General features: G+C 35.7%; 1 protein-coding gene and 1 non-coding gene across 13 annotated transcripts in view; one reads left to right on the plus strand and one right to left on the minus strand.

Annotated features, from left to right (window-relative positions):
• Positions 1-454: 454 nt before the first annotated feature.
• Positions 455-19,268, plus strand: part of LOC114290287 (DEAD/DEAH box RNA helicase family protein) — a 47,263-nt gene continuing 28,449 nt past the window's right edge. For 4 of the 12 annotated variants that reach the window (XR_014330700.1, XM_082870769.1, XM_082870770.1 and 1 more), the window contains exons 1-8: positions 468-652; positions 7,120-7,213; positions 8,481-8,563; positions 8,652-8,787; positions 10,641-11,204; positions 11,301-11,413; positions 13,627-13,858; positions 15,693-15,856. Coding sequence is in view for 11 of the 12 variants with exons in the window: in XM_082870769.1 (XP_082726895.1) it covers positions 7,175-7,213; positions 8,481-8,563; positions 8,652-8,787; positions 10,641-11,204; positions 11,301-11,413; positions 13,627-13,858; positions 15,693-15,856 (1,331 nt within the window). In the remaining variant the exon portion in view is untranslated. Of the gene's footprint in view, positions 653-4,779; positions 4,869-7,094; positions 7,214-8,480; positions 8,564-8,651; positions 8,788-10,640; positions 11,205-11,300; positions 11,414-13,626; positions 13,859-15,692; positions 15,857-19,268 lie in introns of those variants that run through there. The other 8 variants (XM_082870773.1, XM_082870775.1, XM_082870776.1 and 5 more) reach the window with 6 other exon arrangements.
• On the minus strand, positions 11,467-11,569 carry LOC114290292 (U6 spliceosomal RNA). The gene has a single exon (XR_003638961.1). It is a non-coding gene; the product is annotated as a U6 spliceosomal RNA (small nuclear RNA).

Genomic DNA, 19,268 nt, shown 5'->3' on the forward strand with positions numbered 1-19,268 from the left:
TGAATTTCTCTTAATTGAATTTTCTTTGGTTTGGACTAGAGAATTTCTCTGGATTAAATTGAATTTTCTCTGATTTTGGACCAAAGAATTTCACTGGATTTAATTTTCTCTGGTTTGGACCAGAGAATTTCTCTGGATTAAATTGAATTTTCTCTGATTTTGGACCAAAGAATTTCACTAGATTGAATTTTCTATGGTTTGACTTGAGAAACCTTAAATATTATGAAAATATTAGATATCCTTTATGTTTTAAAGTCTTAATACTAGGGACCTTAAAAAAAAATCCCAAAAATTTAAGATGATTGAATATAAGTAACTATATGTTTGGATCAAATTTATAGTAAAAAAAAAAAATTATTTTTAAAATTATATGTTCCATATATATATTTTAAAAAATATATATAATTATTTGAACTTTTTATTTAAATATTCTATTTAACGAATTATAAAAAATAAACAAACTAAAAATAATATCTCGGAAATGAGCCCAGCCTCGCATAACTCTGACGCACCCCTGCTCCCAGGTTCGTCCCTGGCTGTCAAGCCTCTCGGCCCACTCCCAGTCTTAGACAAGAAGCGACCCACTCTCTCTCTCTCTCTCTCTCTCTGTGTGGCAGCACTGAAGTCTCTCTCTGGATTTCCAAAGTAGCAAGTATTCCTCTCTTCATTTTTTCTCTTCTTCATTTTTATTTTGCAAATGTATTTTTCTGTCGTGTTTTTTTAGTGTCTAAAATGCTCTAAAGGTGTTTGCAAAAATGCCTCAAAGACAGGACAAGATTGGGGTAGGCTGCTCATTTGCTCGGCCATGAGTTATAAAAACAATTGACAATTCAACAACATATATATAATTGATGAAATTCCCATTGTTCACAATTTTCTGAAGTCATATACACAAAAGGCACTGAAAAAATATGTAGGAAGATCCAGATATTTGATTGACACATCTTAATAAACATAGCTAAAGATCTCCAAGTATCTACTCATAGAAACTTGATCATAAAATTATGCATGGTTTCAGGTTTATCTTGGGACTACATGCTTTCTCTAGCAACACATATATGCGTATTTGGCCGGACAGAATACCTTGTATACGCATAAGATTTATAGAATAATAACAAATTTAGGATATATAGAATAAAACCTAACCTGGAATATTAAAGTAAGTAATTTAGGAAAGTGGGATAACAAAAAGAAGCATCTACCGGTTGTATAGTCGAGACAATGTATTTAGTTGTGCAAGTAATGTATACATACACTCATAGATACATGAAACGTGTTTGTTGTTACGCCATTTATTTGAGTTCAAGATAAGATTCTTTACATGGCATCACAAACAAAACACTATGGCTGTTGTTGCCAAGACAATCTTCTAATCCTTCATAGCATTAGAATCACCCTTCATTTTAACTTAAATAAAAATCATCTGATTGTTATGCTATTTTCTGAAGTCTTTTGTGTCTGAAGTTTTCGTCGGTTGTTCATATTTATAAAGGAAGAAGTCAGTTCTGTGTGACATCTCTAGTTACTGTTATGAGGTCAATAGGGCACTGCATTGTTGGATGTGGGAAGATGGTTCTTGAACAATATCCATGTTTGAAGGGTGGAAAAGCAAACCTGTTCAATAATATTTCTCGTATTGAGCCTTGGTGCCATATTGTCAAGGTTGACATCCTTCCTTACTCTGGCAACCATTTCTTAGACAAGCTTGAACTGCACATTGGCTTGAAGTTTTAAATATAAATAAAACTTGTATTGTTAATTATTTTGTTGAGATTTATCAAGCAATACCTATGTTGAGGCCTCGTTTGGGATTGGATTTTTTGCATGTCTTTTCGTAAAAACCAAAAAGTTGCTAAATAAGCGAATGCCCCACTTAGGCTGTGTTTGGATCTTGGATTTGAAGAAACATTTGTAAAGTTATGGTCACAGCAACGGATGTTACCTCCACATCACACTTTGTTCCTCTACCTGCTAACAACACTATAGAAGAAGAGTTGGCACAACTACGGAGGCGATTGGAAGAAAAAGAAGCTAAAGTTGCCAATTTGACGACATGTATGGTTGGTGTGAACAATCAAGCCCAACAAACGGTGGGCCAAGCTCAACAAGTGGTTGGTCAGACGCATCAACCAACGGGGGCACCTCTGGAGAATGCACTATTGAGTTAGAAGTAGTTCTAGATGTAGATGGAATTAGTCATGAATCATGATATGCATGAATTTGCCCTTTGTTTTTCATTCCCTTCACAAATATCTCATCAAATTTAAGATTCTAATAGTCTTAATGACTAAATTCAATTAGGACAAGAATAAACTCAAACATATGTAGTTATATGCAGGAATGAGGTCATAATTTTGTTAAGAGGGGTGAGGTAAGTGTAATAAAAACATAAAATTTAGCAAAAAAAAAAATCAATAATTATAAATTAATTTGAACATATAATTTTAATTAAACTTGAACAATAATCTATAGTTATAAGATAATATGTCCAAATTATGTGTTCCAGCACACCCACGTTAGGCATCTAACCTTATTTGGGCAATTGAGTGCTATGTGTCTGACATTTGAGAAAGGTGTGTTGCCAAATTTTCAGTCCTGTTTACACTCACCTCATTTGCCAAGAAAAAACCCCATAAATGACCGCCCTCACATTCTATTGACTAATGCTCATGTTATTTGCCTTGTATATGGATAGTGTTTCAATCATGTTCTACTTGGGGGGGGGGGGGTGGGTTTACATAGTTTAGGATTATATGATGTTGAGATACACAAAGTGCAGCTGGGCTTGACACTTAACAATTTGGAGAAGATGTTCATGTCAAGGGTGGCAAACTACAGGCAAAGTGCCCAGTTGAAGTTCATGTGTAGATATCCCTATCGGTAGTGGGAAATGTTTACTAAATATAAGACATTGCTGATCAATGACGATAACATGTTGAACAATGTGTTAAGTGTTGGTGCCAGCTGATGTATGTTGAGAAGGAGGTCGTAGGTGATGTCTTGCAGAGGACACAATTGGATTTTGGCCTTTTCACTCGTTTGATGACGCAAGGGATTGACACGACATACTATCGGTCTTCTATTTGCATCCTAGAGCATCGCAGGAAACATTTTAAGGGCATGATGTGGGATCTAGTTTTGCTGTGGGGTATGATTATGCATTTCACACTACTGTTGTAGCGATTCCAGTTTTGCCACTTTGCTGAGTATGTCGGGGATTGAGCTGCCTGGTCAACTTGCGGGGGTCCAGGGGGTAGCGCCCCTTGGCGAGTCTTAGGGCAGCGCCCTGGCGGGGTTGAGGGGCAGCGCCCCCGAAGCAAAAATGCAAAATGCATTAGAAGTTGTTTGTCTGCTCGAGCGGCCGTTTATGCACTCGAGCGGAGAATGTTTGGTTCCAGAAGTTTGACTTGTCTGCAAAAGTACTGGGAAAATGTATTTGACGCTCGAGCGGGGCTTTCCATTCTCGAGCAGACCATGTTATATCAGTTCGTGAATCTGATATTTCAGATCACTTTTGTATATCTCTCTCTCTCTAAAAACCCTTTCCTCTCCCTTCTCTCTACATTTTCCTACGCCAAATTGGATCAAAATCTTGATTTCTCAAGATCCATTAGAGTTCTGCCATAAGTTCTTCATCAAAATTAGTTAACTTCTCAAGGGTTTCGTTATATGTGGTGAAGATCGAGTTTCGACACCGTTGATTTTGGGGGTTTTTTCTCATTTTTTCTTCAAAACTTGAGTTAGAGATTTTCTTAGAGTTATATATATATTTTTGCAAGATCTATATGATTTTTGAAATCATCTTTTGATAGCTTTGAAAATTGATTGTTTATTCAAGAAGTTGAGCGATTTTGAAAGTGGGTTTGTCTCTTGTTCTTTTAAAATGATCTTATGGGTTTCGATTTTCGTTAATTGAAGAAAAGATGAATTTGGAAAGTTTTCTTTCAAAATATTTGAACTGTATAGTTTTGGTGAAAAAACCTAGAATTTAGGGATTTTTTTTTAAAGAGACTGAAAATCCATGAATGATATTGTTATATTTATTTTGTGTGTCAAAATAAATGGATGTTTGGAAAATTTCTTATTTATATTTATATAAATGATGAATTTCAGAAAATATGAGAATTGTTGTTCATTTTGGAAATTATTGTTCAAAATATTAAAATAGTCTTGAAATGACTAATTGTTAAGGATACTCGAGAAGAGGGAATTGTGTTATTCCTTAGATGATAAATTGGAATAAAAGTATTTACATTAATCTTGTGTTATTGGCATAACAATTCATTTGATTACATTAAATTTTGAAAGTTGATTTGAAAACTTGCATTAAGAAAAGAATGTTGAGAAACAGGTTTTCATGAAATAGTTTTGGGGTAAATACGTTGGTAAGTCTTGATAGGTGGCGTAGATGATATTGAATAAGTTGGCCTGAGAGTCCGGGGTAAAAGACCGAAAACCCGCGCGGATAGGTGTCGAGCCTTCCTGTTAATGCCGGTAAAAATGACAATTTGGTAGTACTTGTATAGTCTACTTGCAGACACCAATCTAGGGATTACCAGAATCGTGTTTACCGCCTTTGAAATAAATTGTTAAGTTTTGAATAATTGAAATTGCATGACATCATTGAGCATGATGGATTTTAAAAAATGAAAATGTGATTTATCTTCAAAAAGGGCATAGCATGGCATGTGTATTTCATCTCTTGAGATTTGTATAAAATGTATATACTTTGTTAAGAATTTCCTACTGGGCTTTATGCTCACCCTACGGGATTTTTGTGCAAGAAAAGATGTGGTGATGCCGCCTAACTAAAGGCGAGGAAATTTGTGTTGAAAGTACGAGACTCTCATTTTGCTGTGACTCTGTGTGTAAGCCAAGGACTGTATGTGTATGGGTTTGAATAATCGTTTTGTGTAACCAGGCTCAAGCCTTGAAAACTTGTAAACCCTAGGGGATATTTATTTGTTTATTTACTTGTTGTTGGATTAATGTATTATTGCATGAAGAACTATTGTATCATGTAATGTAAGTTTGGAGATTTATATCCGGTTTTCCTTGTAAGAGCCATGATTATTGTATTATCATTTGGGTTAGAAATTTGGGCCGTTACAACTGCTCTAGATTTCCCTAGTTGTACTCAGCATGCTAGTCCTATCGAAGTTGGGGGAAGCATACCGGGGATTGAACTATGTGCAGTTTGCTGATAGTATTATGAACAATGATATATATGGTGTTGATGCCTCACTAGAATAAGAGGAAAATGAAATGTTTGTTGAAGAATGGGGTTTAGACCAGCACGATGATGAAGAAGATGATGTTGTCATTGCTGGCCATGACACCTCAGAGCCTAATGTCGTTAATATGCATGAGCCTAGAATCCATATGGGGAAGGGCCAAGCTGAAATAGCATACTTAAGGTTGATGAATTTGATGAAATTAAATATTTGATATAAATAAATATATAACATTAAAAATATGACATAAAATAAAAAATATTTGTATATGTCGTGTCACGTGTCTGTGTTCGTGCTTCTTAGCTCACCACCTATCCATAGATGGCTTGGGCTCCAATACTTCCAGAGCTTATAATAGGGGTATCCATGCATGTAGTCGAACTTGATAACACTTGAATAGCTCATCCACAGTAACCCCATAACTCAGGTGTTTATGTTTCTCACTATCACCCTCTCCATCTCTAAGGCTACCTTCGTCTTCTCCTCTGCTGCCTCCAGCGATCTTTGGCCGTTGCATATTCTCAAACGTCTGTCCATAACTGACCACCTCTCATACCTAATACCTACATAACCTAAATTGGGTTCGAGTTCTTTCATCTAGTGTGTTAGTTGCTTCAATCAGCGGATTTTGGTGCTGATTAGATGCTTAAGTTCCACAAGAGACATGATGAACCAAATTACCACAATTCAATTTAAACTATCTTTATTATTTGTATTAGTGTTAGATGCTGTACAATGCTACAAAAGTACGTTTCCGTGCTAAGTGAAGTAAATTCAATGCATAAATGCACCATATAGTATGTGTTTATGATAACTTGGTAAAATAAACTTGCTGGATAGATGAACCTTCAACCAAATCCAATACTAGGTCAACCTTGTATGTTGAGTAGTGGAGCAATGCCATCCTTTCGTTTATATGCTTTGTAAAGTATTTAATTTTATTGTCTCAGATAATTGAAGTGAAAATTAAGAATAGCTCCAATAAAAATTTACCTACATAAAAAAAAGAAAGAGAAAGGATTTAAAAAAAAAGGAATTTGCATGTCAAATAGCTGTTTCTGGAAAATGTTTTCAAGCTTCAGCCAAACACTGAAATTTTCCTGTGGAAAGATTTTCTTGAAAAAAATATATTCAGAAGTAAAATATTTTACATTGAAACAAATTTGTAGTGTTAACTTATAATTGTTAAATTAAAATGAATTGTTCAAATTTTTGATTTCCTCTTATAAGTTACAACTATTTGCCATGACATCACAAAGGAGGTTTGCTTTAGCTACATACTGTGAGGGATGGATGTTGGGACACGTGTTGGCAATGCCCTTGGATCTGAGAGAGTTCTATGAGTGGCTTATTTGTCTCAGCCTCTCAGGATTTATTTTTCTGATTATCAAAGCACCAACAGCAGTAGTCTGTTGCACTTACAGTCGTCTTCAGCGGTAGTTTTTGGATTTAAAATCAGACTGATTATGACCATATGAAGCAGTCATTGTACTGTAAAACAGTGGCCATGGATGCATTTGTTATGAGATTCGATGAAGCAATTGATGATATTTTTATTATTATTTTTTTTAGACAAATTTTCAAATAGTTAAGGCATCTTGTAGTATTCTTTCAAAAAGAGTTGATGGGAGCTGAACATGTCAACAAATTTAAAATTTTCTGAAGATTTAACACTAAATTCTAAGTTTTTATTTAGTGGGGTGGCAGTAGGTTTATATAAGTAATATCTGTTTTCTTGATCTTTGTGTGCTAAAACAGTCTAATAGATTCTCAATCATTTTGCATTCATAGTACACTGACAACTCATAATTTTGGATATTGTTTAAGTTCTTTATGGTATATTTTTACTTGACCTTGCAGATGATCGTAAAATGTGATTTTGCAGGTTTGATGTCTTTGTTATTTAGGCGTTGCCCTTTCCTACAATAACATCATAGCACATGGCACTAGCAGTCTCTGTTGTTCAATCGTGTGGCACGGTATAAATGAAATCTACACTCATCTTTTTTTTAGCTTTTTGTTCCTTATGCTTGGTTGTTTCTTAATGGAGAGTGTAATGGTCATTTTTCAAGGTTGATGATAGGGGTATCCAAGCCATCTTTTCTACCCAATTTTTTAACTGTCCTAGTTTTATGGACATTTTTGGCCATTGGATTGCTGAATTTGATTAAGGATTGATGCTTATATCCTTATACATATGTTCCCAATCTGATATTTATGCAACAAGATGTTTAGGTTCTCTTTGTAGCGTTGTGATTGCTCAATCAAGAAATAGCAGTTCAAAATTGACTGTTTTGAGCTTAGTTTAGACATGATTTTTAAGGAATTGAATACATTCATGAGAATTTATCCCATTTCAGAGTGAACCACAAAAATCCTTGCATAATAAACAACAACAATAACAATAACAATAACAATAACAATAGTAGTGCAAATTAAAATTCACCCTCTTTCTACTTACTTTGGGCCCCGATTTGTCATTATAATGTGGATTGAACATGTTTAGAGGTTTGACAAGGAAATTACTCAATAGCTGGACGATTGAGTGCATTTAATAATGCTATCATTTACCATTTGGGTTTAAAAATTCTCTTCCAAAGGGTCTTACTTACAAGTTAAAGAGATTTGACTTGTCACCAAATGCTGTCTACACTTTGTAGATTAACAAATTTATTTTGTAACTTTAAATTCGTTAAATATTTCACCTGTACTATTTTGGTACTAAAATTTTTTAGTAGCTAATTATAATTTTGTCAAATAACTCCTTAGTCTATTGATTTACTTCGACTAATATTTGGATTGACAAAGGTGCAAATAATGTTTTGTCCATTGTTTATTGTCTCAAATATTTGGTGTGGGAATTATGAGTCCTGCTTCACCATTACAGCATATTATATTCTTTGGTATTGCATAAGAATGGATGTATCTTTTTTACTTATTTTTATCCTTGTTTTTTGGTGTTTCTATTGCTGTAGCTTATATAACTTGTGCTTCTTTACACATGTCCATACTATCTTTTGTAACCTAGTCTTTGTATGATGTTATCTTAATTGCTGTTAGTTATATTATGGTATATCATATCTATAGTCCCGGATAATTTCAATTGCATGATTTGTACGTTACGTACCTAAATCATTATAGATCTCATTTTGAAATATCAGGGTCCACCCATTTAATGTTTAACTGTGCTTTTCCATTTTCCACCTGAACTTGATGGTAGCTGAAATCATTTCTCCTTTTTCTTAGTGTTTTGGTGAGAAATGCTTGAGAAGTGTGATAACATTTGAAGCAGAGAAAGGATATATGAATGTTCTCTGTAATAAAATGAGGTATTGTTGGTGGTTTTTTATCAAATTATTTAAACAAAGATGGGAGTGAGAAGGAAGTGCTATACTGAATGTTCATGATTTGTTACAGGTTTAAAAATTTTCTGTTCTCTAGGGTTTCAAAATTATGCTCTCAATCAAAGCATAAGATTGCAGAAAGGCTGTTGGAGGAAGTGGAAAGGTATGAAGCGGCAAGTGTCACAGACCGTTCAAAGTTGCTTAATAAGGTTTGCAAGCTAGTGTTTATGTTGCATGATATATGTAGCTTGGCATTATTTAGATTGCATTCATTTTAAATCAGCCAAGGCTATGTGATTTGCATATGTACCTTCTATGCCCTTCTACCTAAATTTGTTGTCTTATAATTTGCAATTAAAGATTTTGGCCTTGTTTGGTTTTTTTTTGAGAAACAAATTTTGGAGAAATTTTCTAAAATTTTGTTTGGTTTGGTGATTTTGGAATTTTTTTTTTCCAAAATCACTTTCTCTCTCCTACACATCAATCAATCACTTTTTCTCTCTTCTCTCTCCTTCTCAATCATTTTTCCTCTCACATACATCTACTCATCAAATTTTTCCAAACTCCCATACTCCAAATCTATTTCCAAAATATACAACCAAACAAACCAAAAAAATTTCTAAACTCTTTCCCCAAATTTTTTTTTGAAAATTTATCTCCCAAAACCAAACCAAACACACCCTTTATCTTTGCAAAGAAGCTAATCTAATTGTGACTTGTTTTAATATATCAAAATTGATTATAGTACTTTTACCCTTAGCCTCATATTTTATGTTAATGCTTTTTCCCAAGCTTTGGAATATCCTTTATACAACTTTTTTTTAAACACAAATTTTATGTACATGTAGAAGTGTACAGATTAGGATTGGATTCGGTGCTGGATTGAGTTGTTTCTTTAGGAATCTTGATGATTTTCAAACTAATGAGCTGGCTTCTGTATTATCTATCCATGATGATGTTTCCTTGAATCATGGCTCCAATTATAAAAGAGTGTAGACTATTCATTCATCTGATTTATTTTCTTGCAAATCTTTCTTTGATAAGATTGTTGATAATCTAAATGTAGCCTTTTTTGGTTCCTCATAAGATGATTTGGAATGCTATTGCGCTTCTTAAAGTTACAAGTGTTTGCATGGTTTATGACTCACAAGAAACTCAATACTAATGGCATGATTCAGAAAAGGAGGCCTAATTGCCTTTTGCTTCCACAATGGTGTGTTGTGTGTAGAGGGGGAGAACAAACTATTGATAATTTATTCTTGTGTTGCCTTGTAGCTATGGCCTTATGGCACAAATTGTTGCAGTTGGTGGAGATTGATTGGGTGGCTCCTAATTCTTTTGTTAAGATGTTTATGATTGATTACAGGTGCTTTTGATCTAATAAGAAGGCTCGAGGATTTTGGAGTTGTCACAGTTGTGTATTTTGTGCTATGTTTTGGGTGATTCGATTAGAAAGAAATGCAAGAGTTTTTGAGACTAGTTTAAATATATTGGAGGGTAGTGATTTGATTAGAAAGAAATGCAAGAGTTCTTGAGAACAAGGTTAAATATATTGGAGGGTAGTGGTTCAATATTTGTTCTCTGTCTTCCTTTTGGGCTTCAGTGTCTTCTCCTTAAGGGATACCCACTTTTGGTTTCTAGAGATTGATGGGCAATATGTGACTCGTAATTTAGTTTTTCTCTTTTTTGGGGATTTTTGGTCCTTGCGTACCTCATTCTCTTTTTAATTAATAAATTTTCTTATTGCTGATAAAAACACAAGATGTAGGCTGATCAGGAGCTTGAATGGCTTGCCAGGGACCACGTGCTGCTTTATTATGATAAACTTCTAATCAATGCTTGTTATGATCTTCTCCGTTTTTATTTCACTATTTTTATATTTTGTTGGTAAGTGTCTTGAATATATCCTCAGTAAAGGGTCTACTGATATAGTGACTCTTTACTTTTCTATGCTTGTAAGCTGTTCATTTTCTCTGCATATTTAGACAGCTGCATATTTTCTCTGCATGTTTTCATTTCTCAGAGAGATTGTTTACATGGTTGCATTGTGCTTTGCTTATAGGTATCTGTCTTAATGGGTTACAATAGTCTACATGATTTAATTCAGAGCGAAAGAGCTCAAAAGGATTCTGGTATGAATGTTAAAGATACAATGGTTGATTTTGATGTCTCCTTGGCGTGTAAACGATTTCCATCCATCATATTGGGTTGTTCTCCCGCGGTGGAACTGTATGATGAGACCTCATGTTGGTTTGGAGAGAACAGCCTTTTAACATCTGAAATTTGTAAAGGATTTCTCTCTAGCTCTGTGGGTGCAAAGTGGCTCATTCCAGATAATCTACGTGAAGCATGGCCTCCTCTTTATCCTGGCCTTCCAAATGCGAACTCTAACTTATTTAGGGAAGAAAGTTCTTACGCTTCACCTTTATCTTCTCAGTCCCTGAATTTGGAGTCTGAAACAAATTCAGTTCTATATGTCACTACGGAGGAATCTTCCACTAGAGCTGGGTTTGAGAGTAAACAAAATGCTGCATCAGTTGAGTTGATTCTCGACAAATCTATCAGTTGCATACCTGGATTCAGTAAGAGGCAGTTTCGTCTGCTGGAAAACTGTGGCTTTCACACGGTGGGCTCTTTTTAGAGGTTATGCTAACATCCTATTATTAAAATGTTTTTAATATCTAATTGAGGCTTGAGATCACGTTTCCTTTTTGTGTGTTAGTTGCGGAAATTGCTGCACCATTTTCCTCGGACCTATGCTGATCTACAGAATGCGCAGATTGGAATTGACGATGGACAGTACTTGATTTTTATTGGGAGAATCTTAACTTCCAAGTGAGTTTGGGTATTTGGTTAGTAAATATTGATCTTCTTGACCAGATTCCTGGATGTACAAGGACCATTTCTTGATTTGTGTGGGTCATCCTTGCACGGGGCCTGTGCTAATCTTCACTGTGTGATTCAATTTTATCAGGTTTTCCTGAAGTGACCAATAGATGTTCTTTGGTTGGGCATTGAAATATTCCATTCATATTGGATTCTCTGTTCTTATGTATAGAAGACATTCTCACTTTAATTATTTAAAATTATTCTTGATTAAAAAAGAAATTTGGAATAGAGAGATGGAGAAACAATGCCCTGGTCTTTTTATTTTTTATTTTAAAGAACAAATAAAACAGATTTGATGCAAGAAACAAAGGATTGGATTCATTGGATATTGGAATGGCCATGTGATGCAAGGTAGAGAAGAAAAAAACACCAATTATACAAGTAGAGAAACTACAAAACTGCGAAAGAACAATTCTTCTAAGAGATCCCTGAAGAGAAGAATTTCTCTTTGTTAAAATTGATGTATTATTGATTGTTGTATGTTGTGTTTACAATGAGTCCTATATATAGAAGATTAAAGGAGGTAGGTATGTAGTAGGTGGAGTAGTAGGTGGAGTAGGTGAAGTGGGTAGAGTAGGTGTGGTGGTAGGTTTTGGTACATTTTAACAGCCCCCCGCAAACTCAAGGGGGATAGGAACTAACCAACTTGAGTTTGGAGAGACTAACAAAACAAGAAAATAGACGAATACATAAAATAAAAGAAGATAGGAGACACTGTATGGTCGTGTCAGACCGTTGGTGAAGACACTGTATGGTGGTGTCATAACGGTGTAGAGGGACACTGTATGGTGGTGTCATAACGTTGTAGAGGACACTGTATGGTGGTGTCATAACGCTGTAGAGGACACTGTATGGTGGTGTCAGACCGTTGGTGAAGACACTGTATGGTGGTGTCATAACGGTGTAGAGGACACTGTATGGGGGTGTCATAACGTTGTAGAGGACACTGGATGGCGGTGTCAGACCGATGTAGAAGACAGTTTACGGGGTCATGTCGGACCGTTTTAGCAGACAATGTTGTGACAGTTGTTGTGACAGTTTACAGAGTCTTGCTGGACCCTTGTAGAAACTAACCGGAATCAATGTCGGGACAGTTTACAGAGTCTTGTCGGACCCATGAAGGAGCTAACCGGAATCAATGTCGGGACAGTTTACAGAGTCTTGTCGGACCCCTTAAAAAGTCGCACCCTCAAAAGGTGTGCCCAATTTTTCAAAAAGGCGTGCCATCAAAAGGCGTGCCATCAAAAGGCGCGCCCATGTTGTCGTTATGTATTATTGATTGTTGTATGTTGTGTTTACAATGAGTCCTATATATAGAAGATTAAAGGAGGTAGGTATGTAGTAGGTGGAGTAGTAGGTGGAGTAGGTGAAGTGGGTAGAGTAGGTGTGGTGGTAGGTTTTGGAACATTTTAACACTCTCCAAATTACATTTCAACACAAATGATGAAAGCTCCATCTCTTCAAGGTGTGAAACAAAGTTCCACATTGCCTGGGTACGAAGAAGATGTGCATGTTATAAGTGCGAGCAGTGTACTGCAGGGATGTGCCCTGCATGTTAGGCATGAGGAAGGGTGTAAAACAAAGTCCCACATCTCTTGGTATAAAAGGGATGCATGGCGTATAAGCTTGAGGTCACTCTCACTTCAGAAGCTAGCTTTTGGGGCTGAGTTCTGTCCATGATCGTATCACACAGGGATCCTTACAATTGCTCTCTTAGTGTTAAAGGCTCTTTCACACTAGAGTGACATACTATCATCTTCCAGTCTGGTGCTTCAATTTTTTTCCTTCTGTCATGACTTTTAGGAAGGCAGTAGAGACTAGTGACAGCTGGTCTGGCTAAAGTTGTAATCTGGATCCCATGCTAGATCACTGTCCTACAGTCCTTCCCCCCCCCCCCCCCCCCCCCCAACCACCCATATTCTGTTGGGAAGAATTTATCACAGCTAGCTTGCTCTAGTTGAGTCAGTTATAATTTTCTTTAAATTGTAGCAATGTTTTCCTTGTTGCTGTTTATATCGCTTTCCAGATGCAGGCATGTGTGTAAAAAATTATTTATTTATCTAATAGTGTTGAGCAATAGAGCATTAAAAATGTTAATTGTGAGTTAAACTTCTCTTTTAATTTTGATAAGACATTTTTCCCCCCCCCCCTCTTGGCAGGGCAATTAGAACCAGCTATTCTTTCTCATTTCTAGAGGTTGTGATTGAATGCGAGGTGGGAGGTGGTGAATCAACTTCTGCACATGTTATTGATGAAACTGATAGAAGCAAGCAGACTATACACTTACATTTAAAGAAATTTTTCCGTGGCACTCGTTTCACTTTTCAACCTTTTCTCAAAAGTATTCAGGGAAAGCATAAAGAGGGGGATATTGTATGTGTTAGTGGTAAGGTGTGTTTATATACTTCTGTTGTTGGGCTGCTTTGTAGCACTTCTAGTCATTTACTGCGGTTCTAATTTCTGATCATACTGATCTTAGTTGTTTATGCAAGTTCTTGATCTAAGAGTGGTGTGTTACTGCCTCCAACAAAGGCAAACATACCTTGTGAGTTCAGTTTTTGTAAAGTTGTTGCTTGTGTAAGAAAGTTAATGGTGGATGGATATTGCATTTGTTCAGTTGAAGTAGTTTGCTCATTCCTTGTTACTTCTTTTGATCTAAGTTTATTATATATATATATATATATTTGGGTGAATTCTGTGAAATGCTAGTAAACCCATTACCCCTTCTATCCTATTTCTGTATTTTGAAACCTCAGCCTCTATCATCTTAGGTGTCTCGGGCTGACATTATACTACTACTAAACCAACAAGTCTAGTGGTATTGCTTTAACCTTTGCAGCTATTTTTTTTTTTGGGTGTTCATTTGTTGGCACAATGGCAGGGGCTTGGGATGTTAAGTCTGTTCTTGGCACTGCCGTGTTGCCCTACTGAGCCTGTAATTGTTTGTATCCTATTTCTTCTCTTTCCCGAAGCCCACTCTCCCAGGTCTTGATTGACCAAAGCAACAGTGAGTAAGTCTCCTCTGATGTTCTGTTTGAAAGTTGAGCTCATTGATGGAGAAAAGCACCTTGGTATTTGAAGGTTTGATGGTTGTTTGTTTGAGTCTCTCTGTGAAGTAATCCTTTAGGAAATGAGCTTTGGAGAGCTTGTGTGCAAACAATTACAACTTTCAATGAAGTTGATGAAAATGGTTATAGATACTGGTTTTTTTTTTTTTTTTTTGATTTTCTTTTTGTGAAAATATTAGAAGGGAGAGACAATATACAACTAATGAAAGAGACCTAAAATTATGGTTCTCCCACATAAACACATGTATTAGTATAAGTGAGATCCAAAATATTAGATGGTGAATCAACTTTTCTATCCTTGAGATTCTGAATGAAGGTTAAGAGAAATTAAATTCTTGCATCTAGGATACATTTCTGTTATTAGCAATCTAGAATACTATCCTTGGGATTATGAACGAAGGTTAAGAGAAAGACGTTTTTTTTCCTCTAAATTTTTACATGTGAATTATTTCCTTGATATAACTACACTGGCTTAAGCATCATTTCTGTTCCGGCGGTAATAGTTACAAAAATAGCTCTCTTTGTGTATGGAGACAAGTACCAACTTATTAGTGATGGAACAAAGGGCGCAGCGGGGGTCATGGATGCCCCAAGTCCTCGGATAAGTCTAACAAGAAATGTACACACATATGTATCCTAGACAGAAAATGTATACATATACGTATCCTAGACAGAAAATGTAAGTTTTTGCTTTCAGCCCAGCCTGTTTCCAATATTATGTGTGTGTGTGTGTGTGTGTGGGTGGGTGGGTGTGTGTTTATATTCTATATATGTAATGCATAAAGCATTAATTTGATCATTGCCTCGTTTTTCTTAATAATTATGTTATATTGAACTTTTTTTAATGCATAAATGCTTCAAATTTTCATATTACTTCTGGTTGATACAAATTTTTTGAAGCTTTGGTGGGGAAATAATTTAATGCATTAATTTTTCAGCTGGTAACAATTGTGTCAATACTTACATTGAGTTCCCTGAAGAAAAAGTTCCTGTTTCTGCCTATGACCTTATGCTAATATAATTTTTATTTTATATATTGATTGATTAATAAAATGTCTCTCTCTCTCTCTCTCTCTCTCTCTCTCACGCGCGCGCGCACGCGCATGTGCACGCCATTTACACAAAACTTGTACCTAAATGTTGCCTTTTCAATCTAGGTGAGGATTATGCGTACGAAAGGCCACTATGAAATGAGGGAATATAATTTGGATGTACTTGAAGATGAACAAGATTCATCAGCTCATGCAGAGGGGAGACCATACCCTATATACCCTTCTAAAGGAGGCCTTAAGCCAAACTTTCTTAGGGACATTATTTCAAGGTTTGTGCCTCAAAGCCTGCAATCTAGATCTTGCAATGTGCAATATTGTTATTACATGTGCACTAGCTTTATCATCTATTGCTTTTGACTCTACCCTTTCTCCCTTTGTGAAAAAACCTATTTGACAATCGAGCTGCACCCTTTATGCTAGTTGTTGCTCCCTGTTGGTTTCTTGTTTGATGGGAATTAATTGTTTATGATTCAAACACCCTTCTTTGTTCCCCCCTTCTAGTTTTTATTTTTCAAAAAAAGAAATGTCCTAGAACTATCTTCTTCTCTTGTTATCTAAATATTTGTCGCATGCTAAGAATAAGATATTCTTTTGCCTTTAAAGAGCGTGGATACTTGTGTTTATCTTTGAGTTTTGGGCTCTCAAATATTAGAAGCATGGTTGTTAGAATTGTATGATTAATAATTCGATTCATATGATTTGATACGAGTTTCAAGCACGATTCAAAATTGAATCGTAATGTTGAATCAAAAATTGAGTGAATCATGCGATTCAATTTGCGATTCACTATGATTCATTATGATTTACAACAATTTAGTTTAGTTTTTGTTTACATAATGCATGAAATGACGTTTTTGCCTCTCCATCAAGAAATAAGAAAAAGGATCAATTAGTTATATTGATAAATGTGATTATATATATACAATGTGGGTGTTTGAGAAGTTGCTATTTTAGTAGGCTATTTTAGTTTTTGGCTATTTTAGGAGGCTAAAATTTTTGTGTTTGGGAAGATAGTTAGATTTTTTTGTAGTTGGATGTGATATTTGTGAGAGAAAAAGTGAAATGATTATGGGTTTAATGTGATATTTTGTCTTATTGGTTATTTTAGCTTATTTTGTCTTGTAGTGCTATTTTAGCCAAAAAAACCAAAAAGGTTTCTTCCCAAACACCCCTAATATTAGTTATATTGATATTTATTTTATTTTAAACACTATGTGCGTATTTTATATGTATATACATATATAAAAAATATATTATGTTAAATAAAGAAAATCTTACAATTCATGATTTGGTATGATTCACGACTCACTATTTTAGCAGAATGATTCACAATTTGATAAGGATTTGAAAACAATGGTTAGAAGTGGTTTGAAAACAATGGGGTGTCCTAAAAAAGTGCACTTTTTGTCTTTTTACGAAAAGATGTGCAGAAAAGTAGAGAGGTGTTGTGATGGAAAAAAGATAAAAAGATAGATTATATAGTTCATGCCAAACCAACCCTAAATTATAATTGTGCACGGGATATGCTTTAATGAAGTGACTTAGTATGAGAGAACAAAACATCTGGTTGAGACAACATTGATTTTATGTTGAATGTTAAACAACATTAGTGAATGCTTGTTCAGCTTTAGGTTTCCTTTAACCTGTATCATTTTTCCATAAAGTTGGGACCTATGTTGGGCATGGATATATATTTATATATGTAAATCGGTGATGGATTCATTGAAGACAAGACAATTTCTATTCTCAGTATTTCTTTCTTTTGATCTAGGGTGAAATGGTGTTTTGTACCTTAGTTTGAAATATCAATGTAAAGATTGAACACACCAGGTGGTAGTTGTATGGTACTCTTTGTTAAATGAGAAATACAACTTATATCCGTACCCATGTCATGTCATGCCCAACTCGTACCCATGTCCAGGTGACATGTTGTGGCCACGATTTTTTTTTGGGGGCTTCATATAGTTCCATATTTTGTCAAATTTTGGGTTTAGGTTTTTAATGGCAATAATCATTAGGAAGTAAAATACTTTCACTTGTTATTACCATCACTTCTCTCTGTCTCTCTCTCTCTCTACATGTATATATGTATATTTTGGTGAATATCACTTGTCTCTGTTACTTCCCCTCCCAATTTTGTAGAGTTCTGCAATTCTTAAATTTTTTTTTGGGGTTATGTCTGGAAAATACATGTACACAATAATGTGCTGGAAATTTGTGTTAATGCATATAATAAGATAGTGGCATATGATAGTGGTGTTGGTGGTAGATAGTGGCATGTATAGAATATGATAGTGGTGTTGGTGGTAGATAGTGGCATGTATAGAATATGATAGTGGTGTTGGTGGTAGATAGTGGCATGTATATAATATGATAGTGGTAGATAGTGGTAATATATAATATGTAAGTGGCATATAATGGGTTATAATGATGTTTGTAATATCTCCTATATAAGGAGTGTCATTTAGTCTTGTAAAATAAGAAGTTTTGAATATAACAGAAATATATTCCTTCTTCCTTATATTTTCGGAGTTCTTCTTTCTCATATTTTCTAAGTTGGTATCAGAGCTACAAAAAACACAGCAGCCCTAAAACCGTCATAGCCATGTCGGAAGTCACGTCCGAAACCACTTCAACCCCTGCCGCTGCCATTTCGGTGAAAACGTCAAACTCTCACTCTGTCCAAATCACCACCATCTGCCTAAATGGTGATAATTTTCTCCGCTGGTCACAATCTGTCCGGATGTATATCCGTGGGCAAGGAAAGATCGGTTACATCACTGGTGACAAGAAGGCTCCTGCTGTTAATGATCCGCTGTTCGACAGTTGGGACGCTGAAAATTCCATGGTTATGACATGGTTGGTCAATTCCATGGAGGAGGATATAAGCTCTAATTACATGTGCTATCCTACTGCACAAGAATTGTGGGATAATGTTAGTCAGATGTATTCTGACCTAGGCAATCAATCTCAAGTTTTCGAATTAACTTTGAAGTTGGGAGAGATTCGTCAAGGAGATGATTCCGTCACCAAATATTTCAATTCGTTGAAAAGGTTGTGGCAGGATCTTGACATCTTCAACACATACGAATGGAAATCGGTTGACGACTGCAACCACCACAAGAAAACTGTGGAAGACAGCCGTATTTACAAGTTTCTTGCTGGCCTCAACATTGAGTTCGATGAAGTGCGAGGAAGAATTATTGGCAGACCTCCTCTCCCATCCATTGGCGAAGTATTTGCCGAAGTCAGAAGGGAAGAGAGCCGAAGGAGCGTCATGCTTAAGAAAAAAGGTACTGGTGAATCAATTGAAATTTCTGCTTTAATTAGCGATGCTGCGGCCAACAAGGCTGCAAATTACCAGCGCAGGTTTGATGATAAGCCACGGGTCTGGTGTGATTTTTGCAACAAGCCTCGCCATACACGCGAAACGTGTTGGAAGATCCATGGCAAACCTGTCAACTGGAAAAGCAGCAAACAAGGAGAGAAGAATCGTGGCTTTCCTACCGCTAATGAAGCCGATTCAGGTCCCTTCAACAAAGAGCAGATTGATCAACTCTTAAAGTTGATAAAATCCAACTCCTCATCCGGTACTCCTAGTGTTTTGTTGGCACAAACAGGTAGAAATCCTAAAGCCTTGTCTTGCCTAAACTTCTCTCCGTGGATCATAGATTCCAGTGC

This window comes from Camellia sinensis, chromosome 5, assembly GCF_055761805.1.
Source record: "Camellia sinensis isolate YWXY chromosome 5, ASM5576180v1, whole genome shotgun sequence".
Lineage (NCBI taxonomy): Eukaryota > Viridiplantae > Streptophyta > Magnoliopsida > Ericales > Theaceae > Camellia > Camellia sinensis.